We start from the raw sequence: 23,354 nt of genomic DNA, 5'->3' as shown, positions 1-23,354 counted from the left end.
GCTCTAAAGGGGAGGAGTTTGAAGCAGGGCCGCTGCAGGTTTATTTATGTGTTTGACCTTCTTTCAATAAAATGTGGCCCAATTTGTATTCCAAGCAATTTACCTGGCACATTTATTGGGGTGGAAGTGCACAGGCAATGGTGTAGTTAAATTTTAACTTCTTTGATCAAAGAATACATGCTGTTAATGCAAATGCTTGCTAGATGTTTCATTTACACCTTCCTTGAACATCTTACTGATTGTCTTTTTCTCTTTCTAGATGGGAAAGAAGAAATTCACAGGATTAGAAATTTCCCTTATCACTCTCTTTCTTTTGCTGACAATTGTAGCTTGTGCCTTAATAGGACTCTTAGCAACAGGCCATTCTGGTTTCAAAGGTAAGAGTTCATAAATCTATGGATTTGAGGCAGTCAAAACTGGGGAAAAATATTGCATGTGGGAGAACTATGAGGTTACTCACAATATGTGAAGGCTCTATTCTGCAGAATGTCTTCTGTGTGATATTAGACAATAACATACTTATAGCCACTTCAGATGTTAATAGAATGTGCTTACTTGCACGTATGGTATTCTTATGAATGAAATGTGGAAACAGTGTAATAGTGGAGGAGTCACAGAAGATCTCAGTGGCTAGTTCAATGAATGTACCATACTGGAAAGCAGAAATTCTCACTTTTGTAAGTAACCACTGAGATCTTCTATGAGTGACCAGGTCGCGCCAGGCCCGCAACCCACTCCTTGGGCTTCCATGGGCCCCAGAAGCAACTGGAAGCAACTTTCAGTTTGCAGAAGCAAACCGAAAGTTGCGCCCAGAAACAGGAAGTCACTTCTGTTTGCTTCAGTGGGCATCTGGGGCTCACGGAGGTTACAGTTGAGTGGGTTGTGGGCACTGTGTGACCTGGTTGTGTCCTTGGGGGGCTCCCAATAAGGCATGGTGGTACTACAGGGACCATTGTGTTGTGGCCCAGTGCACATGGAGTTGCTACCCACTTGTGAGTTGTGACCCACAGCTTGGGAAATGCTGAGTTAGACCATTGGTTCATCCGGCTCATTGTTGTCAATGCTGGTCAGCAGCAACTCTCCAAGGTTTTCTCTGCCCTAGCTGAAGATTGAACCTGGAACCTTTTGTATCTAAGGCAGATGTATCTAAGAGTAGAAACATTCCCTCAAACAAAGTCCTCCACTGGGATCCATCTGTCACTCTCCATTTACCCTGATGACATATTATGTGCTGCCACTAACATTACCATTAAGTGTGCAGAGGTTGGCCTGACCAGGTGGATATTCTTATTGTTGTGGGCCCTCCTGACCAACTCTGGAAGCCAACCCTATTAAAAGAGTGCAGTTTTGACAGGATCATGGCCTGTCTCTTTCAATCTTCATTTTTTTCTCCAGTTCTACAAATGCTTTATTCACATGGGCAGAAAGAAAAAAAACAACATGGCAATGGGAAGCATGCAAATTGAATTCATTATAAAGTATCATTGTACTAAGTAAACTGGCTTACATACAAGTAATTTGCCTGTGCTGTGAAACAGACTGCTAATCTCAGAGCAAAACAGAGCTATTTTTGATAAAATGTGTCTTAGATGAGATCATGGTAGCACAATCCAAATACATGAGAGAAAAAAAAGCAAACTTACTTATTGTACAACTGCCTTAAAAATAGTCTGTGGGATTGTCTGTTTAGTACAGGTAATACTTTTAGCTATCAGTTTAGGAGCAAAAAGAGGAGAGCAGAATGTTTACTAAATTGTGTATTATTGAGCAGGAAGAGATGAAAGTTATGTATTAACAAATCCTTGTGATTCCTTGACATTAATTAATTAATTAATTCATTACTTCATTCATTCGTTTCCTTTTTATAATATTTCTATCATTTTCAATGCAGTGCATAAATGCACATAATATTCCATCTTTGATTCCTTCCATCAAGAGAAGGACATAAATATTCATTTTCTACACCCCTTACTGCCCTGGACATCATGAAAAAATCTTCAGGAGGGTAAAAGTAACAGGAAGAAGTGTCCATGATAACATACATTCTAATTCTTTCCATTCTGAATGTGTTTATCATTTAGGCAGGCATGGTGCAATCTGGTTTTGCTTGATCCGTTAGAAGTGAAGTTCTCTAGCGTTGTGCAGATTGTCAAAATGTTTATTTTGGAAGAGCACTTTGGAAGTGGAAGAGCACTTGCATGCCGAAGCTCCCAGATTCAGTTGCTGGTAGCGCTGGGAAGATGTCTGTCTGCAACTTTGAGGAGCAACTGTCAATCTGTGTCTTGGGACCTAGACAGACTGAAGATCTGACCCAGCAGAAGGCAGCCTACTTTGCTCCCTTTCTACAGAAGGGCCTTTAGATAAACACCCTAATGCATGTAGTGAATGTGCCATTTTGATTATGCATGTTGACTGTTTCTCTAGAGCAGGAGTCTCCAAACTTTTTGCCAGAGGGCCGCATCAAATGTCTGGCATGGTTTTGAGGGCTGAAAAAAAAATTAAATATAAAATTTATATAAATAAATTAGAGATGAAACTTAGATGTGTGAATAAATGAATGAATGGGCTCATTCAATCAACCTCTCTGGCCCTTAGAACCCCTCTAGACACAACCAGAGCATAGTTCCAGTCATGTTTGGCAAAGCAGGCCAGGGGCTTTCAAGGAACAAGAGGCTGGCTTCGGGCTGGATAGAGGCTCACTGTGGGCCGCATCTAGCCCCCAGGCTGGGGTTTGGAGACTCCTGCTCTGGAGCAGGGGTTCCCAAAGTTTCTCATACTTTTACCCACCTTGTCTTGATGCAAACCAGGAGTTGCCTCCAAAAACTGGAAGTTGTTTCTGGACACTTATGCAGGCCATTCTGAGGCCCACAGAAGCCAATAAAGTGGGTTGCTAGCCTGGCATGACCCGGAAAAGGCTTCTGTGCCCTCCTGGTAAGTCTTTGCAGCTAGCAGCATTGCTGTGCTGGCATCCCGTTTGAGAATGGCTCCGATTTGGATCCAAATGTTCCCGGGGCAGACAGGAGGGACCAGCTTGTAACCCACCACACATGGGCTTGCAACCCAGCACTGTGTTGCAGCTAGATTTGAAAAACCCTGTTTTTGAGCTTATGTCTGTTAAAGAATTGGTGATATGCCAACCCAGCAAAATTTAGCTGAAGTTAGTTCTACATCATCAACTGCTTTTTGTTAAAATATGTTCTGTATACAGCATTATTTCACAACAGCGGTACAGGAGTCATTTTAATTTTGCTAAAAAGCTTCAATGAATTGATATATTGTTGCTTTTGGAATCCATTCTTCTTAGTGTGTAAAATTTTTAATATTTTTTTTGTAATTTTTTAAATTGTATGCTGTGATCTTTGGCTAATACGATCAATTGATTGATTCTTTGCAGACTTTTCACCAACTTGCCCAGTGGTACAAATATCCGATAGAATAGATTGCATTCCAGATCAAACAGCCACAAAGGTATGAACGATATTATATGGTTTTTAAAAAATGAACATATGCTGTTTAGTGCTCTCTAAGTAAGAGAACTTCAGGAAATAAAGCTAAAGGGGTGAAATAGAGTCATTCATGGGAGGAATCTCTCCCCAAAACTATCACTTTGGAAAGGAAGGAAGGGCTTAGTCTCCCTTTGTCACTGGGACTACAACTGTATGGGAAAAACTTATGTTGCCATTAAATCCATTTCTCTCCCCTTGAGGAGATGTTGGGAGTGAAGGGAAGGCTTCTTTTTGTTGCTAAAGCAGTCAGGGAGGCGTTAACGACCCTGCCTTGGCATGGAGATAGTGCCACTGCCAGGCCATTTGACACCACTGCCACAAAGTGAGACTGCAGACCCCAGATGGTGTCGGGGCAGGTAGACTGCTGTGGGGGTGGTAGTTAGTAGGTGTTGTTGTACATGATCAAAAGAGACCACTGACACCAAGCTTAAGTTTAAGGCTTTTATTAGGAGGAATGGAACCTGAACCAAACAATGAAAGGCCTTGTTTTGAATTACCCCAATTGAGACAGGACCCCAGGCAGGCAGGCATGAGGCAGCAGGACTCGAGGCAGGCCAAAGGCTGGAGGCTTGACGGATGTTCCCCTCTGGTTCTCAGCTCCAGCAAGAGGCTCTCTCAGGGCTCCTTCCAGCATCTCTGTCTTCAGCTCTCCCTCAGAGCTCAGGTTTCAGCTCCACTCTGCAGCTTGGTCTCTCCCAGCTCGCTCCCCGCAGCTTCCCTTCCTGGAGGTCTCTGCATCTTGCTTCCAGCTCCTTCTCTGCAGATGCTCCCCAAAGCTCCTCACAGCAGCTCTTCCCTGGTGGTCTCTCATCCTGCAGCTCCTCTTGCCAGCTCTTTGAGCTCTCTGTGCTGGTGTAGCCCCTTTTATAGCCTCAGTGGCTCTGTACACGGCAGCCCTCTAGCTTTCCTCCAGTGGTACTGCAGCCTTTTCTCCTGCCTTGGCCTCCCCCAACTCTTAAGAGCTTGTTACAAGGTACTCAGCAAGTGAGCCTATTGGCTCAGACAAAACTTCTTACTATTGGCTCAGATAAACTCAGACAGGCTGTCTGTTGGCTCATGAAAGGCACAGCTACGATCCAGCCAGGCCAAGTTACAGCAGTCAACTGAGCCCAAGTTCTGCACATATCAGTGGGGAGGGATAGGACTGGGGGGGGGGGGTAACTGTGCAGCGACTTATGCTGGATCTTATTCCCCATTTTGCACACCCCTGACTCTTCTCAGACTTGCGCCAGCAAAATGATTGGTGCAGATCTGAGGAGATTCATAGATGATTGGCCAGCCTATCACAAGGTAAGCAATTTTACTTACCTTCTGCAGGCTTTCTGACCCCTGCTTCATTGGCACGGCTACATGCTATAATATGCTGTATAAGATTGGGCTGTTAGTACACACATGTAAATCTCAGGGCGCCATCCTAACCAACTTTCCAGCACCAAGGTAAAGGCAAAGCAGCTCCAAGGTAAGGGAACAAACATTCCCTTACCTTGAGGAGGCCTCTGTAACTGCCACCCAACTGCAGGATGCAGCAGACACCCCATTGGCACAGCTGTGTCACTGCGGGAAAGTTGGTTTGGATTTGGGTGTCAGTTACCTAAATTATCTACTGAACTACAAATTGCCATATTCCTATGGGCATTTTACTATCTCAAAGTCACATTGGTGCATATCTATATTCTATTTGATTAAAAAGTGATACCCCATCTTTCTCCGAAGAAACTCCAGTTAGTTTACAATCAGTATACCTGAAACCCAGCCAAAACCCACCTAATACATCATTGCAGGTTACATCAACCCTATATAGATGCTTCTAGCAATCACTGCACTCTAGGGAGAGAACCATTGCTGTGTGTATGAAACGTAGATGGACTAAATCCAAAAAGTTCAGCTTCACTGACTCACGTGGTTAAGGTTGCTTTTCGCCTAGTCTTGAACTTGAGAATCTCCACTCACCTTTGTTCTGTTGGGGGAAATTGAACACAGTCAGCTCTAGCTATCATTTATTTATGCAGGTGAAAATTCTTGAGGGGTTATTATTTAAGCTCTGAGTACAGTTTTCTTCAGCCCTCCAGAGTACTGGCCTTCATTAATGATTGATGCGGTTATAGGTGACATTAGCTATCGTCAGGCGTCAACCTTTCCCCTTCCTTATCCTTTTCAACGAGGATAATTATTGGCATAATTTGGTGTCTCTGCTTATGACTAATAAGGAACATTGACTACTGTCAGCTCTTTGCTTTTGATAAGGGCTATTTTGTTCCCAATCAGAAGTTCAAAGAGAAGTGTGCACTGTGTGTTGTTTTTTTATGCAAGCTGTACAATAGAACAGAGTCTGTGTCTCTGTCATTTGAGTTGATTGTCAGGCGGTGGGGTGTTCATGAGGCATGCCTCAAGTTCTCAACACAAATTTAAAAGCAGGTTGCTATTAATGTGCAGGTCTATACATTTCCCCCAAATATCACTAATGGCCCAATCCCATCCCCTGCCGGTCTATAGTGTGCAACTGCGCCAACGGAGCATGTGCTGCATGCTAAGGGGGTGTCAAATGGCCTGCGAGGATAAGTAAAAGTATCTTACCTTCCAGCTGATCTCCAGTGGTTCTTCTCAGACTCACACCAGCTACTTTGGTGGTAAAGCTGAGGAGAGGAAAGGGACAATTCCAGGTAGAGGATAGGATCTGACATGCATGGCTGCTACCAAGATTCTTTCCCTTCCATCCTTGAGCCACCCACCTAGTTCAGCCCACTCCCCACCCCAAACCACCCATGAACTGACTCCTCTGACACTTTACATGCATAAGTAGAATGTCTGGGTGATTCTGGCACTCACACAGAGCCTCTGGCATCTCCGCCAGCAGCTGCATGTACCGTCACTGGGTTACTTTTACAACAGTGGATCATGAAATAGGATCAGGCCTTAAGATGAGAGCAGATTTATTCTGTGCACATTTAAATGCATGTGGCTTTCATGCACTTTATATTGAAATTGACCTAGCACTGAGATTGTCAGGGGTTGACCAAGTCAGAAATTGGCCTATGGTTAATTCCAGTCTCAGGACCCACTTGGCTAGGCTGACCCTTGTACCTGTCAGTATGGTGGCAATGGTAGTGTGGTGTGAATTGACAGAGATTCAGGCCAATCCTGCCCTTGGCACCCCATCTACAGTGTTTCCCAGAGGTTCTTGCATCATCATGGAGTAGGGGTCACCTGAAGCTGTCACCTGCTGCTGCTGATAAAATTGTTGGGCAGTGCAAGGATTGCCTCAGGACCTCCAGCAACCTGATACTGCTGAGATTATTTACCCCACACCCCACAACAAAGACACAGAAACAGTTCCTATGGAAGAATGGGCCACTTTATTATCTATTTAACAACAAACTGCAGCACGGATCAGAACAACCTAGAAATCATGCAGGCTCTACTGGGGGAAACAGAGCTGCCTGTCTGCGTCCCCCAAGGGTACGGGCGAACCATTAGGCTCCAGGCCTGATGGGGAACCCCCTGTCAAATCTCTCATCGCCACCCCATAAAGGGGTTGGGGGGCTAAGCAACAGTGTCCCGTGGGATCCCCCACATGGGAACCCCTGTGCTTGGCCAAGGCCTAACTGACCTGCCTCATCCAACCAGGAAAGCCAGCATGAGCAGGCCTGTTTTTCCCTAGCCTTGCTCCCTACAATGGACACCAAGTTCTTCCTACCTGCCCCAGCCTGCAGGATGCCTGCCTCAAGTGACCAACCTGACATATTTAAACCACACACCCCATTCCAGTCTGGGGTAGGCAAAAAAACCACTACCGAGCCAGTCAATTTTGGTAGAGGCAAAAAATTCCTGCGTGGCCCCCTCTTGGGTGACCAGCCAGCCATCAGACTGCAGGGCCGGGGGGGGGCAGGATTTTGCCGCAAGTGCCCAAATGGCGGGCGGCTTGGCGGGAATTGGTGGCCACACTTCCCCCTCCCCCCCCAGCCAATGGGCAGGAAGAAGCCCTGCGTCTGCGCCTTCAGCGGGGGTGGGGGCAAAAGCGGCGGTGCGTGATGTGTGCACCACCGATAATCCAGGAAATTGAGTTCCATATCCACGTCCATGAACTTGAAACTACAATAGTTTTGCAGCTACTTCAAGTTCTGGTGTATATACCTGTATTTAGAATTGAAGTTCTACTAAATAATTGCTTGGAAAAACAGAAATCAAAGATATTTTTGAACAGATTTTGAACAAAATCTAAACAGATTGCAGGGAATAAACAGAAATTGATTTTAAAAAAAATCTGTGATAACAAAGTTTTATCCCACCCCATTCTTCTTGAGAAGAGTGTTGTCCATTCATTACAGCTCTGAACATCGACAGAACACATGACTCAAACCATAATTCCACAATCTCAGAACACTGTTAGCTTCATGCAAAAGGTTTTATATGTGCTAATGCACCATAGTGATAAAAGTGCAAATGGTGAGTCAGTGAATCATCTGCTCTAAATCTTAGCCGTAAACTTGCAAGATAACCTTGGGAAACTGACTGTCTCACAGCTTCCTGCCATTAATATCAAGATAATAACCTGGTAATGCTAGCCTGTTTAGTGCCCAGAAATGGATTTCCAGATTACTGAAGTAATTTCACTTTTCTTATTTACGTTACAGTCACTATGCATACTTCGTGGTTGCTGCTGGGATCCCCAAAATGAAACATACATACCCTGGTGCTACTTTTCTAGTAGTCATGGGTACAAAGTTGAAGATAGCCAGAAAACTACAAGCAAAGGTAAACAGAAGATATATCCAGGAACATAATAATAATCATACTCTAAGGCTATTCTAAACTGAAGGTCTTGGGGCTCCCTTGGAAGCCCTCCGAGGAGTAGTGGCATCGCTACGGGGGGGTGTGCTGCACCAGGTGACACGCATGGGGGTTGATACCGCTACTGCCTGAAATGTCTAAAATCTTGATATTTACGAATAATGCCTTATATCTCATTCAATGTGTATTTCCATGCAGAATGCAGCTGAACAAACCATGTTGAAACACCTCTATTCTATCAAAAGTTGTAGCCAAAAAACCAGCTGGGCAGGGCAATGGTGCATCACCATACCCAGAGGTCAGGGCATTGCCCCACCTACTGCATGGGAGGAGGTCCATCATGGGGATGATGCACTGGCCTCCTACATTGGGTGACACAAACTCCAGTGATTCCACTGCCAAGGAGGGAGGCATTCTTAATTCCAGGGGAAAGGAATTCCAAAATCAAGGCGCCACTATTGAGAAAGCCCTAGTCCTTGCCACCATCCCCTTCACTTCCATCAATGGCAGCATGGCTAAAAGAGCCCTCTCGGGTGACCTCAATGATGGACAGGTCGGATTATATGGAAAAAGGAGGTCTCTCGGATGCTCTGGCCTCAAGCTGTCAAGGTTGAAAAGGTATGCCTTTGGGCTCATGTAGTAGGGCTCTTGGTATGGTCTTCTGAACATAACTGTGCTACAGCCATAATCAGCAGCTAGTTTTGCCCAAGGATTCTTTTGAGAAGGTAATGGGAGTACCTACCAGCAAGTTCTATTGTGCGAGTGCTCTTTGCTCCCGTATCCTTCTTTTGTCTCTGTTACAGGAACAGGGAACAACTCAAAGGCTGCTTATTCAGTGACCCTGTGCTACACATATTATAAGCAATAATAGAAGATATATGTTTTTTTTTCTTTTCTTTTAAAGGATTTGAAGCTACACTAGTAAGGCTTCCTGCACCATCCCTGTTTGGGAATGATATTGAAAAGCTTCTCTTCACTGCAGAGTATCAGACAGAAAACCGCTTTCGATTCAAGGTGAGATTGATTCTTAAAGCACTGGTCTTTACCTGGTGGGATGAAAAAGTAGCCAAAAAAAGCCAGTCTGCACTATTTGTTAGAAAGAATAAGATTTATTGATGCAGACAAGAGGATACAAGTAAAGGCAAATATACATGTAAGTGTATTAGGTGAAAAAGTTATGGCATATTCAGGAGATGCGTTGGATTAGCATACTAACAAGTTCGGCTTGCTGTGAATTCCTGACAGCAGTGGATAGACTGCAATGGGGCATTTTCTGTGGCACACTTGTACAGTTGGTAATACCTTCTTTGAGATTGGTATCTTGGTAATACCTTGGCACACAAGGTAATACCTTGGCACAATAATAGATTGGCACACTTGGTAATACCTTCTTTGAGATTATATACCTACATGCTATGTAGATTTCATTCATTCATTCATTCATTCACATTTTTATACTGCCCTTCCACCAAGGAGCTCAGGGTGGTGTACATAGTGCCTCCCTTCCTGTTGTCCTCACAACAACCCTGTAGGGAGGTGAGACTGAGAAATGGTGACAAGATTGAAATCACCCAGGAAGCTTCATGACTAAGCGAGGATTTGAACCGGCATCTTCCAGGTCTAAGTCCAGCTCCTGAACCACTATGCAACCCTGGCTGTCAGATTCTGATTCTAAAACACTTGAGAGCAGATTTTCATACAAAGTACCCCTCCTTCTTTCCCTACGATATGTGGAAGCAACCACTTTTCATTACACAGTTTTCCCTCTGGGCCTGGCTTTGTCATTATTGAAACCATGTGTGCATAGATAAACAACAGTGAGCACATCTCTGAGTATGTGGAGAGGAAGGGGAAGTAAGGAAGCATAACAGCTGCTTGATTGGGTTGGTAACATGAAAGTTTTGAAAGATCACTGACTTCTGAAGCTTAAAGTTGTCTTCCCATAGCAAACCTCTCCTCCTGCTCCTTCAATTTAAAATTTACTACTATGCCATCGGATGTAACATTATCTTCCTCCTTTTCCAAAGGCAGCAAGCTCAGAGTACCCTTTTTAAAAAGTCAGTTTCATTCAGTAAGAAGAAAAGTGTTGGGGTCTGTTGTGAAAACCTACCATTATTTAATGAAGAGTTCAGGAGGACATGTCCACTAATGCTTGGTTCTGGTTCCTGTGACAGACAACTCAAAATTCCCATTTTCCTCAACACTGCTACTGCAGATCATGCATTTGATTCATAGGAAATCCTGTATGCGCGGTTGGCCAACCTATCGAGTTTGGTAGGTTTAATGCCTTAGTGAAGGGATCATCTCCTTTGAATTTGCTTTGTGATCAGTGGGTTTTGCCCTGAATCCATCTGAAATATATGGATAATGGAATAGTTCCATGGTGTGCTTTTTAATTCCAATGGATAGGATAAGGATTGTCTATAAAGTGGAGACAGCCTGAGTTGTGTGACTAGAAAAATAAATCAGTGAAATTAAGGGCACAATCCTAGCCAGGTCTACTCAGAAGTAAGTCCTATTGTGTTCAATGGGGCTTACTCTCAGGAAAGTGTGGTTAGGATTGCAGCCTAAAGCTTCTTTTGCTACAGACATTTCATACTGAAAAGCTATCAAGAAGGCTAACTCTTTGTCTGCTTTAATTTGATGTGTTCCTTTGCCCTCTGCAAATAACTCATTCATTCATTCATTCATACCAATACTAATGTCCCGTATAGTGTCAGGCTACTTCAATCCATTGAACTTCAGTGGGATTCTAGGAGAATGACTGTGTGTCAGATTTCAGCCAATGCTTTTTTTGTAGTCGTGGCTGATAGATTGATAGTCTAAGGCAGGGGTGTCCACTTTTTGGCAGAATGGCCACATCATCTCTCTGACACTGTGCTGGAGGCCGGGGAAAAATTAATTTACTTTTAAAATTTGAATAAATTTACATAAATTTACAAAAATGAATATATTGGAGATGGAACTTATATCAATGAATGAAGGTCTTGCAATAGCTCAAGGCCTATAAAAGACTTGCGCAAAACAAGGCCGTCCTTTCCTTTGCTGCCTCTGCTGTTTCACAGCCGTAAACAGCAAGCAACCGAGGGTGCCTTCAGCCCGCGTGAGAGGTCAAACAGTTGGCCCTTGCTCTGACAGTAGTCACGTAGGGCCAGTACGGGTTCCAGCAAGTCTCTGGAGGGCCAGAGGCTCATTGGAAACTGGAGGCTCCCTGTGGGCTGGATTGGGGGTCTCTGAGGGCCATAAAGGGCCCCTGGGTTGGGATTTGGGTACCCCTGGTCTAGGGCACTGATTTTCAGAGTGTTCTAGGGGACCTTGGGGTTCCTTAGAAGCTAGAGTTCCCCTACTGAAATGACCATTAAAAATGCCCAAACTTTCCTGCCAGTCATCTTGCTTTTTGTTACTAGTCTTCCTCTGCAATATGCAGCCATAGCAGTACTTTCTAGAAAATGTATTCTGTTCATGTGGGTCAACAACAGGGCTCAAAGGGCCTGTGACCAGTGTTCCATCTGAACTGACACAGCACTGTAGAACACACTTCCAATGCTATGCGGGCTGCAGGAGTTACTTAGCAGATGGTTAGAGGTTCTTCAGCCGACATGACTTCTGGAAAAGAGGATCCCTGAAGGAAGAAAGGTTGAAAGCCCAGTTTAGAGCAGGGGTGCCCAAACCCCGGCCCTGGGGCCACATGCGGCCCTCTAGGCCTCTCAATGCGGCCCTCAGGGAGCCCCCAGTGAACCTCTGGCCCTCTGTAGATTTGTTGGAGCCCTCACTGGCCCGATGCAACTGCTCTCAGGATGAGGGCGACTGTTTGACCTCTCGCATGAGCTGTGGGATGAGGGCTTCCTCCACTGCTTGCTGTTTCATGTCTGTGATGCAGTAGCGGCAGCAAAGGAAAGGCCAGCCTTGCTTTGTGCAAGGCCTTTTATAGGCATTCAGCTATTGCAAGACCTTCATTCATTCATATAAATTCATCTTTAATATATTCATTTATGTAAACTTATGTAAATTTATTCAAATTTTAATTTTAAATTAATTTTTTTCCCCTGCCCCCAACACAGTGTCAGAGAGATGATGTGGCCCTCCTGCCAAAAACTTTGTTCACCCCTGGTTTAGAGTGTGCATTTTGAACTTAAAACTAGGCAAGCTTATCAGATGTGACTTTCAGTGACAGCTTTTGAAATGAATACTTGAAATCTATTGGGAAATGTGATAGTGGCTGTGAACCAACATGCCAACTGTATTTTGATATAAATCTGGCAGCTCCTGTTGAAGTATATCTTCATGTAAAATACTCTTCAATATCTGTCTTTCTGTGGATTATTCTTACAATACTTTTTGGAGTGCTGTGGAAGCATGATACTCAGGAGGATTCAGTCTGACATCAACCCCAGTATGGTCATGATAACTTACATGAATATGCCCTTATCATTCCCCCCCCCCCAAATTTGGCATTTGGCAGTTAAAATGTGACATAAGTTTTAGCTTTTAACATTTTGGCGCATCTGTAAAGTGCTATGAAATTCTGTATTCTGTGGTGATGATAAAGCCTCTAGCAGTGATTGACTAGACTTCTGTGATGTCATAAAGCAGGGTCTCCAAACTTTTCAGTATGAGGACCGCATCATAGCCACATTGTATATTTTGTACATTTTCGCAGGCTGAAAAACAACAACACAGTTTTATAAATGAATGAATGAAATTTAAATGAATGAATAAGTTTTGCTTGGGTCTTTTTGTAATCAGCATGATATGATTCAGAACAAAAGAGAAATGTGACAATTAAAAAGAAATAATGCCCTGCTTAAACAGAGACATGATATATAATGAGTAAAAATGTCAAACATTATTAGCAAATGCTCTGACAAAACAAGATAAGTTGCTGAGGATAAAATCTTGTGGTGGGTCAGGTATAGCCCCTGGGTCACAGTATGGAGACCCCTATCATAGAGTGTGAGAAGGCAAAAGATTCTCTGATAGGGGTGAAATCTGGGGAAAGCAGGGGAGAGTAGAGCTTCAGGAACAGATGACCATTGAACATGGGAGGAGGAAGGGGGTTCTTGCCTTACTATTGGCTGGAGAAGCTCAGGGAGGGGGAGGGAGGCAGTCTGTAGCAATCACACTTGCCAATCTCATGGCGTGGCTGCTATAAGCTCCGTTGTTACTTGGAAGGAGGGAACCTCATTGAATGACCAGCTACAGTGGGACTACTTCTGAGTAGAGCTGCCAAGGATTGGGTTGTCCTGGTAAGCCTTGCAGCTGCTGGGCATGACTCTCCTCCCTCTTGCCACTTCTGTCCCAGCTCTCTCAGAGTCCCTCCCACCCCCTCTGCCCTCTTTACAGATGGGACGGGCACAGCAGGGGAGTCCTTAAAGTAAACTCTCCCTCTCTCTCTCTCTCTCTCTCTCTCTCTCTCACACACACACACACACACACACACACACACACACACACACACACACGGCAGCAGCCCCTTTTTCCCCACAGTGGGCTTTTTAAGGGGGGGGGAATAGAGTCCTTTAGAGTTGCGAAGGGGTGATTAGGTGACTCGGAAAGTGCCCCTGTTATGTCTCTTTTTTGAGTCAAATCATAGGGGGCAGTGACTCTAGACTCGACTTGAGTCAAGCCCTACTGGATTTTCCCATCCCTAAAAATAACCACTAGAACACTGCCACCATAGGTTTATCTGCTCCAATCACATAAGTGGAAAAACCTGTCAAAGAACTAAGGGAAGGCAAAATAGAAAATGGAAGCCTAGAAAAGAAGCAGCTGCAATCTGAAAAGGCATCAAGGCCAAGGGAAGAGGAAAGGGGAAAGGATTTGAGGAGAGGGGGGGCTGGAAAAGGGAATGAACAGAGAGAAGAGGAGGTTATGAGGAGACACTACAAAGGTGAAGTAGGTGACATGTGCACAGAGGCAAACCAATCCAGTGTAAATCCCCATGCAGTGATGTAGCAGCGCAAATGCAGACTACACTGCATTCCACATGAGATTTTGGGCTGCTGGAGGTCTCCTTGAGGTTAGGCAACATTTGTTCCCTTGCCTCTGGGTAAACCCCAGCAGCCACAATAGGTCAACATGGACCTGTGTCAATGATATTTTTGGTGCAAGTCTGAATGGATCCATGCAGGTGGATCAGGCCTGGGAAGGGAGTTTGGTTATGGTCCATGCCAGCTCTGCCAATCCCATCCTGATCCTGGGGCCTGATCATAGCTGCTTATCAACCTGCAATGGAATTCAGGTGTTGCTTAGATCCAGAGCATAGTAATGAACCTGCACAGGACAGCCTCAGAGTGGATTGTGTGTGTGCCTCAAACAACAAAATGGAAATTAGACATATGTATCCTGGTCTTTGGCTATTTGATGGGAGTGTGGTTTAGGTGTGAAGAAGGAGGGTGAGGAGAATGAACAGACTTTGCTGAATTGTGCTGCATATAATTTAAACTACACCTCATGAAGACCTTTTAGTGAAAATGCCTTGGTCAGGAAAAACAATTATTTCCTTTCAATTTAAAATAATAGGATTAATTGATAAAAATATGCTTTTAATGAATGAATCTGGAGACCACTCAGGAAATCAGAAAATTTGCATGGATTCATTAACTACAGCTGCAGAGGGTTGGCTAATGAATGCCGTGTTGAACTCTACAGCAGTCTAACACAATTAATTATATTCATTAGGCTTGTAGCATGTATACCATTGATTCAGAAATATATTGAGATGAGGGAATGCTGGTATTAGAGAGGTGAACTTTGGGGTCTCTATTAACTTTGTTCTAACTGCTTCATTTATGTAGATTACAGATTCTAACAAGAATAGATATGAAGTTCCACATCAGAATATCAAACCTTTTAATGGGCCTGGAGTATCCAATTTAAACTACAAGGTCGAAGTCAGTACGAATCCATTTGGCATCCGCGTAATCAGGATCAGCAATAACAAAGTTCTGTAAGTCATTTCTGAGTTATGATAGAAAACAATGTAGACCAGTGTTTCCCAAACTGTGGGTTGGGATCCACCGGTGGGTCGCAACCTGATTGTTGGTGGGTCACAAAACTGAAACTGACAAGGTGGTAGCGAACAAGGAAAATGTACTGAACCCTACGGAAAGTGAAACTGAGCCGCATGTGCACATTTACTTGCGAGTAGGTGAATTGCCTCAGCTCACTTCAACGGGCAGGCCAAGAGGAACACAATGCCACCAGAATGGTCCCAGTACATTAAAAATTATCTAAAAATTGCCCAGGAACAAGGGAAGTGTGTGCTAATTATCTCCCATGATGTCACTGGAACTGACCAACAAGAGATACCTGCATCCTAATGTGAAATGAATGTACCATCTGGGGTAATTTTGCATTTCCTCAGTTCTAGCTATATGCTGGCATGAACCAGTTCCCCCATACTCGATGTTCTAGATCAGTGATTTTCAATTTTTTTTCTCATGACGCGCTGACAAGGCACTAAAATTGTCAAGACACACCGTCAGGTTTTTGACAGTTGACAAGGCACACCATGTTGCCAGTGGGAGGCTCACATCCCCCAAATTCTTGTGGCATACCTGTAGACCACTCATGGCGCACCGATGTGCCATGGCACAGTGGTTGAAACTGGCTGTTCTAGATAGAGGTGTGTGTGGTGGAGGAGGGGGGAGATGCAACTGTTCCCTTTTCAGGTCACTCTTGAGGTGACACACCAAAGATGATTCATTACTAAGTTCTTCTGATTTTGGAGCTGATTTCAGTGTGGCTGATGAGAGATAAAACAACCAACACCCAGTGAGCTGCAGAATTCAAACTGATGACGCTGAAACAACCTCTCTATTTTGGAGGCAGGCATGGACACCTGCTTTGTGCAGCGAGCAAAAGCAGGGAATAGATTATGTAACCGAATGACGAATTCACAGGGACAATAGCTGTAGTTGCAAATGTGCCGTTGTCTTATTCTCAAGAGGTGTTAACTAGCGCTGAGAGATTTCATCCAGTTTAGAAGGCAGTTGAGATTTTTTTAACTTTAACAATATCCTTTTTTAGTGTAATCTTTTATACGAATTTTTTTTTTTCCCAGAGAGTTGAAAGTGGTTTGAAACAAAGAACAGTCTTGGTGACAGAGATACTAATGTGTTGGGTTTTTTTTGTAAAGGGGTTTGGCAGGTTTTTGTGGTGCGAAACAAACAAACAACCCACCCACACACCTGCATGTATGTGGGATCTTGCTCAAACCATGTTTGGCTTTCCTAAAAACGATTGTTTGCCTCTAGCTTTCGCTAAAGCATTCCCTCTCCCACTAGAACTGAAACTTTTTAAAGGCTTGTGACATCAGATTCCTTGTTTTTTTATAGACACACTGTATGAATAGCTAGAACTATTGTCATCTAAAATTCTGTATGAATGAGCTGGTTTTGTAAGGGATGGATGGATGTGTCATTCACAGAAGAATTCTATCCTCCCCTCCGCTGGTGCACCCACACCAGAAACAGGCACACTGTTTCCAGTGAGGGGGATCAGGAGGCTTTGGAGGAAAAAGGAGAATTAAATGCCCTTACAACTCTGTAAGCCACTGGCTCCTCCATGGGTGTCCTTGGACCTGTACCAGTGGTTTTGTTTGAGCAAGTCCAAGGAGAGAAAGGGGGAGAGGAGGCTGCCCATGAAGGGGATATGAACCAGCGTGCCCCATCCTTGCCCAGTTTAGGCTCTCACCACCCACATTCTGCTTTCCCCCACCCCTCCAGCCTCTCCTGTTGGTCAGCTATCCCCCAGTGCACGTGAGGAGGTTCTAGCCTTCATTGCCAGTGGAACACTGTGCTAGTGTAAATTGGGTTGTTAGCGTAGATCCTATCCCCATGGTCTGCACAAGCATTCATCCAGTGCTAACCCTCACCTATGTGTTCTGCAGACCTGACTGTGAGTGTATGGTATTATTATGTGAACCCTAGGGCTGATTCAAGATGCACAATTGATCTGCTATAAGTGGGGATCTGACGTTTCATGTGGGGTGCATTTCTCTGCCTGTAAATATCATCCCCATATCAAAAACGGCCACAAAAGACAGAGAGAGTTTGATATACACATGTTTCTATTGTACTTTTCAAAACTGTGTCAGTTTTCATGTGTGTATGTGGGGGGGGGGCACATTCTGTCCAATGTAAATGTGATTATAGCAGGTGTTATTTGAGGTGTTGTTATAGCGCTACCAGGGGTTACTAACAGTCTGATCCAACCTTTCCTCACCGCTGCAGCTGTGCCAATGAGGTGTATGCTGCATGCTGTGGGGGAGTTTTGTGTTCCTCAAGATAAGGAAACATTTGCCTCCTTAACCTTGGCATCCTTCAACTGCCTCAGTGGGTCTACTCAGATCTGGTGCAAGTCTGAGTGGACATAGGTAGGTGGATTAAGGTCAGGAAAGGGGGATAGGGTACCCATGGTGCTGCCACCATGGTTTTCCCCCTTCCCAGCCTTGACACACCATGCTCCCTGTCCTAGTCTCTGTTCCTCACCTTCCCTCCCTACTCCTCCCACCCACTACCCACCAGCAACCCCTGTCCCATCCAAATATCTCAACTCCCTTCTAATGCCCGCTTTTTGGCTAATTAACACCCTCTATCTCTAGAACAACCGCTGTGGTGTGCAAAGGAATGAACACAGAACTCCTTATCTATAGCAACTACCCAAATGTATTGCTATGAACACAGACACTCCCTGCAAGTCCTCTTGTCCAGAGGCTTTCCCTCCCCAAAACTCCACTTAACTCAGTGGGTAAAGGTCTGAAGCCTCCAATTCAAGTCCAATCCGGTCTCCAAAGCACACTCCAGTCTTCCCAGTCTTCTGCGTCCTCCAGCAGAGTCCTGGCAGTCCCCTTCTCCTGTAGGTCTGGATCAGGTAGCCCTCTTGGTTTGGTTCCCTCTGGGTCAGCATCCCATTCCTGGCTCCTTGGTCCTTCTGAAGCTGTTTTTTATCCTTTGTGTCCCATTAAGTGCAAATGCAGCTCAGCTGTGAGCTACCTCCTTAGCTCATTCAAAGTCCCATCAAGGTCAAATGAAGCTCAGGTGTCCAACCAGGTCTCCATTGGCCTTGATTGATTACAGCTGTGGAGCCAGCCCTTCCCTTCCCAGAGCTATCAAACAGCTGTCAAAACATGGGATCACTGTCAACACCACAACATCCACCTGATGATCTTCTGATCTTCCATTACAACCCCCTGCACCAACTTCCTGGTGCCAGGGCTTCTGTAGGGGCCACCATCCCATGGGTGTGGCCACTTACATCTTGTAGCAGTGGCATTTCATGCCATGCCACCTTTTACAAGGGCCATAAAGCCCATTGCATTGCCAGAATGCATGTTTCATCAGTGGAGCAGCCCTATAAGATTGGGCCATAAGTCAATGATGTGCATTTGAATTGGTCCTTTGGGTGTTCAAAAGAAGTAGAAAGACAGGCTCCTTGGCCCCTCAAGTGTTGCCTAGATGGGATCCACACATTTTCTGAATAAGGTTATACAGATGTCAAGAGGCTTAATATGATGCATACAGACTTGCTAATGAAATGGTTTCTATGATGAGCTATCCTAACATCTTGTCACTGTTAAACAGGTTTGATACCACTGTAGGACCCTTAGTGTACTCTGACCAGTTCTTGCAACTGTCTATCAAAGTGCCCAGCTGGAATCTTTACGGCGTGGGAGAACATGTCCATAAACAGTACCGCCATGATTTTTTCTGGAAAACGTGGCCCATCTTTACCCGGGATGCTGCTCCTATTGGGGTATGTGATTGAATATATTTGAAATGCTCCTCTATTTCTTCCTGTATGAGCAACTCATAATAATAATGCTGATCAAAGCTTTCCTCTGAATATTTGGGCCATTTGATGTGATGGCTATATTCTCAATATTTACCGATGAAAGGAAAAAGGAAGATTCTATCAGGAACTCTGAAATATTTTGTCTGGAGCCCTTCCTCAAGATTTCAAGAGGATTGAAGACCTTGTATGATTTTCTGTCTGGAGCCGTACATCTATATGTTATTAATAAACTGCCAGGCCTCATTCAAGCATGTCATTGTGTACTTATCACGGCCAGTGTCACTTGATTTAGAGCTTGGATCTCACCAGACTCTATGATGTTGTGCACAAAAATAAGGTCTATATGAAAATGGCCTTTCCAAGAGCATACATTCCTCAATGCTGACTTGCCATTGAGTTAGGCTGCAGTCCTAACCACACTTTCCTGAGAGTAAGTCCCATTGAACAAACTATAACTTACTTCTGAGTAGACCTGGTTAGGATTGTGCCCTAAATAAAATAAAAGCTTTTGTATTCAGGAATACTGTGATGCATGCTCATAGCACCCAGTTAAGAAGTGGACACTAAGGTTTCTTATAATTTGACTTATTAAAGAAGGCACCCAAATCTATGTTAAGTAGGACTATACCATAAGGGGGGAGCACATTTGGGGTTTGGAATTTCCTTCATTAAATGTTCAGGAAGTGCTGCCATCCTTCTGATTTGATTTAATGCCATATTTCCTAGCTCAGTGGTTCCCAAAATTTTTAGCACCAGGACCCACTTTTTTAAATGACAGTCTACTAGGACCCACCTAGCTTTATGAGACTAAAAAAAGTTTCACTTTACCAGCCATGGGAGGTTTAGGATTGGGCTTAGGATTGGGGGGCAGGAGGTCTGGTCTAGAGGGTTGAGCCTCCATTTGCCTGAAGATAACATCCAAAGGTCGCCGGTTCGAAGCCACTGGCACCGTGCGACCTTGAAGCAGCTGACAAGCTGAGCCGAGTTATTCCATCTGCTCTGAGCGTGGGAGGATGGAGGCCAGAATGTGCGGCCAGATCAAGACAGAAACATCTGACTGTTGTGGTTTCTTGAAAGATAGAACCTTTCAAATTGTAAAAATCCCTACGGGGATTTAAATTGCCTGCCCACATAAACCGCCTTGAATAAAGTCCGAGGAGAAATCTGAGGACATAGAAAGGCGGTATAGAAATACCTGTATTGTATTGTATTAAAATTCAAAGCAAATTTCAGGAGTTTACCTATGAGAAATGTTTCCGTGGGATTCCAAACAGGCTTATATAAAAATAAATTAACTTTTTTCAGGAGCTTTCTGCATTTCCCTAAATTAGAGACTGAGATACGAGAATTCAGTAGGGTGTCTTCTGCATCATAGGGGTTTCCTTTCATGTTCTTTACTCTTGAGAAGAAAAGAATGTTTGGAGAACAGAGCAACAGGCTGGAGCACTTCCCTAGAATTCATTTGTTGTGCTTTCGTTTCTTTGATTTATGTTGGGCAGGTGCTAGAAGGACTTTCATGCTGCATCTTCTGAGAGGTTTTGAAGACACCTGGCATGCGTATGAGCTTACCTGTTTTGATTTGTGCTTCTTTTTTTTCCGAAGGATATGAACAACTTGTATGGGGCTCAGGCTTTCTTCTTGTGCCTAGAAGATAGCAGTGGACACTCCTTTGGGGTTCTCTTTATGAACAGCAATGCCATGGGTAAGGAAGTACGACGATGATCTGGTTTTGCAGCTGGCTTTCTTGTGGCTTTTGCAATTGTGTCTTGGTGCTATAAATGCACTTTAGTGCTCAGTTTTTGTGGAAGGTCAAGATAACTTTCACACAGTGAATGCATTTGTTGAGAGGAGATCACATTCTCCTGGCATCTCCTGAAGTGTATTCTAGCTGAAAAGATATTGATTTCTTTTTCTTAGTAATAGAGAATGTTATATGGATTGTGGTTATATGTGAATTTCACAGGGCAGCTATTGTATGATGCCTATGATATTGTAAAAAATCCCCCCCCCCCATTTTGTAACCCTAATTTTTTAGAAGTGTTGCTTGACTTCTTTAGAGATAGCTAAAGATAGCTGGTGCAAGTTCAAGTTAATCTATACAGGTAGATAAAACCCAAGAAGGGGGTTGGGATTCCATGGGCACCACTGCTGCTGAACCTGCTCACTTCCTGGGCCTGATTCACCCACCCTGCCCTGTAGTCTCCCCGTTCTGCCCTCTCCCCCACCCTCCCTATTTTCCCCATTGGTTTACCTGCTCCAGACCTGCGCAGCCTTCCACAACGCTTCCCAAGGCTTGCAACATTCAGTAAATGTGGGAACAAAGCACTTCCTGCAAAATGAAAGTGCTTTGTGCCCAATTTTACTGAAGGTTCCAAACCTTGGGAAGCACTGCAGAGGGCTGTGCAGGGCTCCCCACACTTCCTGCAGCCTCTAGCAGCCCTACCTACTTAAAAGTAAGAGAAAGCACAACCCTTCACCCCTTAGGGACAAGGTCCTGGGGATCACTTTCCTGCCTCTCCCCTTCTCCTGCCCCATCACGACCCACCAGTTTGAGAACCACTGATCTATGAACCTAGAGGACTGTTTTATAGTTCAAATCACATATAGGTGAATTGACCCTGAATGAAACCATGGTTTCAAACTCTGGTTTGTTTACTAATTGTGGTTTGAGTGGTTTTGTACATAATACAGAACTGTGGTTTACTTAAAACTGAAGTAAACCTTTCATAAACACTTCTCCTTTCATAAGTTGAAAAAAAGGAAAGAGGAAGCAAATAAATCTGTGACCTGATCATGCTCATTCTTATAGTGGGAAAGTATGGGTTTACATGCTTTGAAAATAATACTCCCTTTCCATCGTCTTTGTTAGCATGTTGATTGGAATAAAAAATCATTCAAAATTGCTGCAGAACTGAAAGTGAATGCTGGCTAATAGGCAATTGAGCATAAAAGTATTGCAACTTTCCAGCTAAGCCGTTAAGCTGTTTCAATAGGATTCAGGTCTTCCCTAGCCTGAATCTTACCTCTCCATGGAAATCACTCCCTGTTTTTTTTGTTTTTTTACACCCAAGGAAAAAAGAAATTAATCTGTGCATGTGATATGAATTTTTTTCCACTTTGCTGCACCACACAAGGACACAAACAAAAGTTCAGAAATATCAAAACATGAACAACACCCACATACACATGCAAGGATGGTGCCAGTGATTGACCAGACAGGTCAGTGGCTAAAGACCCACAACCGTCAGAGGACACACCCAATCTGGCTGACACTGAACCTCAGTGCTAATGGTTCGCTTAATGCCCAATGCATCATTAGAAAGTGAGCGGGGTGCCATGGTGAGCCCAATGCAGGGTGTGGCTTAGTGCCTCCAGAAACCTGGAGATAGAAATATAGGATCACAAACTTTCTTACAGACATGAATTAGGAAGATAGAGAGCAACATATTCCACCTTCTACTATGATCACTCACTCATTGTGTCTTATATATTATTATGATAAGTGGAAGGAGAGTTAATCTTAGCATGAAACCCAAATCCTAACCAACTTTCCAGCACTGGCATAGATGTGCCACTGGGATGTGTGTTGCATCGTGCAGTTGGGTGGCACTCACGGAGGCCTCCTCAGGCAATTTTTGTTCCCTTACGTCAGAACTGCATTGCCCTTATGTCGGTGCTGGAAAATGGGTTAGGATTGCACCCTGAGACTGAGAAGGACAGTGAATTGCAATGAATGAAGATCTCCCATCGTTCTTTTGAAGGTGTTGGGCAGGGAAGGAGAGAGACAGAGCAAGGGAACAGAGAATGCAAATGCTGCATAGAAGGCAGAAAGATTCCGTAACAAAGCCAAAGTCTTCATGTGTCTGAATTCTGCCAAATCTGCTTCCACTCGAAAATTTCATGCCACCACTATTCTTGAAGTGGCTGAGAGCTCAGTAATTGTTGGATCATTTTGTATGACCAAGATGGGCATGGTTCATAGCACTGACTGCAAAAAATGGAGGCACAGGTTGAGAAAAGCAAGTTAGGATTACTGATGTGGTCCGTGATGTACCAAATGTCACATATCACATTCCAATTTGTATAAATCTAGCAATATGCTTTTTTCTGCCATCAACCTTCCTAATAAAGAAGATCTAGACTTCAGCTCATATTATGAGTTCCTGTCCTCTAGATCAGCGCAATATTCCACTAAGATCAATACGGCACGACACTGTATAATAAAAATGTGATATTTGAAAGGGTTGTATTCATGAATCACTT

At 44.1% G+C, this 23,354-nt stretch overlaps 1 protein-coding gene across 1 annotated transcript in view; it reads left to right on the top strand.

Annotated features, from left to right (window-relative positions):
- Positions 1-259: 259 nt before the first annotated feature.
- Positions 260-23,354, top strand: part of SI (sucrase-isomaltase) — a 159,359-nt gene continuing 136,264 nt past the window's right edge. The window contains exons 1-7 of the mRNA XM_066621541.1: positions 260-377; positions 3,395-3,468; positions 8,138-8,258; positions 9,199-9,308; positions 15,092-15,243; positions 18,881-19,052; positions 20,694-20,793. Coding sequence (XP_066477638.1) covers positions 260-377; positions 3,395-3,468; positions 8,138-8,258; positions 9,199-9,308; positions 15,092-15,243; positions 18,881-19,052; positions 20,694-20,793 — 847 coding nt within the window. The remainder of the gene's footprint in view (positions 378-3,394; positions 3,469-8,137; positions 8,259-9,198; positions 9,309-15,091; positions 15,244-18,880; positions 19,053-20,693; positions 20,794-23,354) is intronic.

The sequence above is a fragment of the Tiliqua scincoides genome, chromosome 3 (genome assembly GCF_035046505.1).
Source record: "Tiliqua scincoides isolate rTilSci1 chromosome 3, rTilSci1.hap2, whole genome shotgun sequence".
Taxonomy (NCBI): domain Eukaryota; kingdom Metazoa; phylum Chordata; class Lepidosauria; order Squamata; family Scincidae; genus Tiliqua; species Tiliqua scincoides.
Note: the sequence above shows the minus strand (reverse complement) of the source record. Positions and strands in the feature narration are given on the sequence as shown.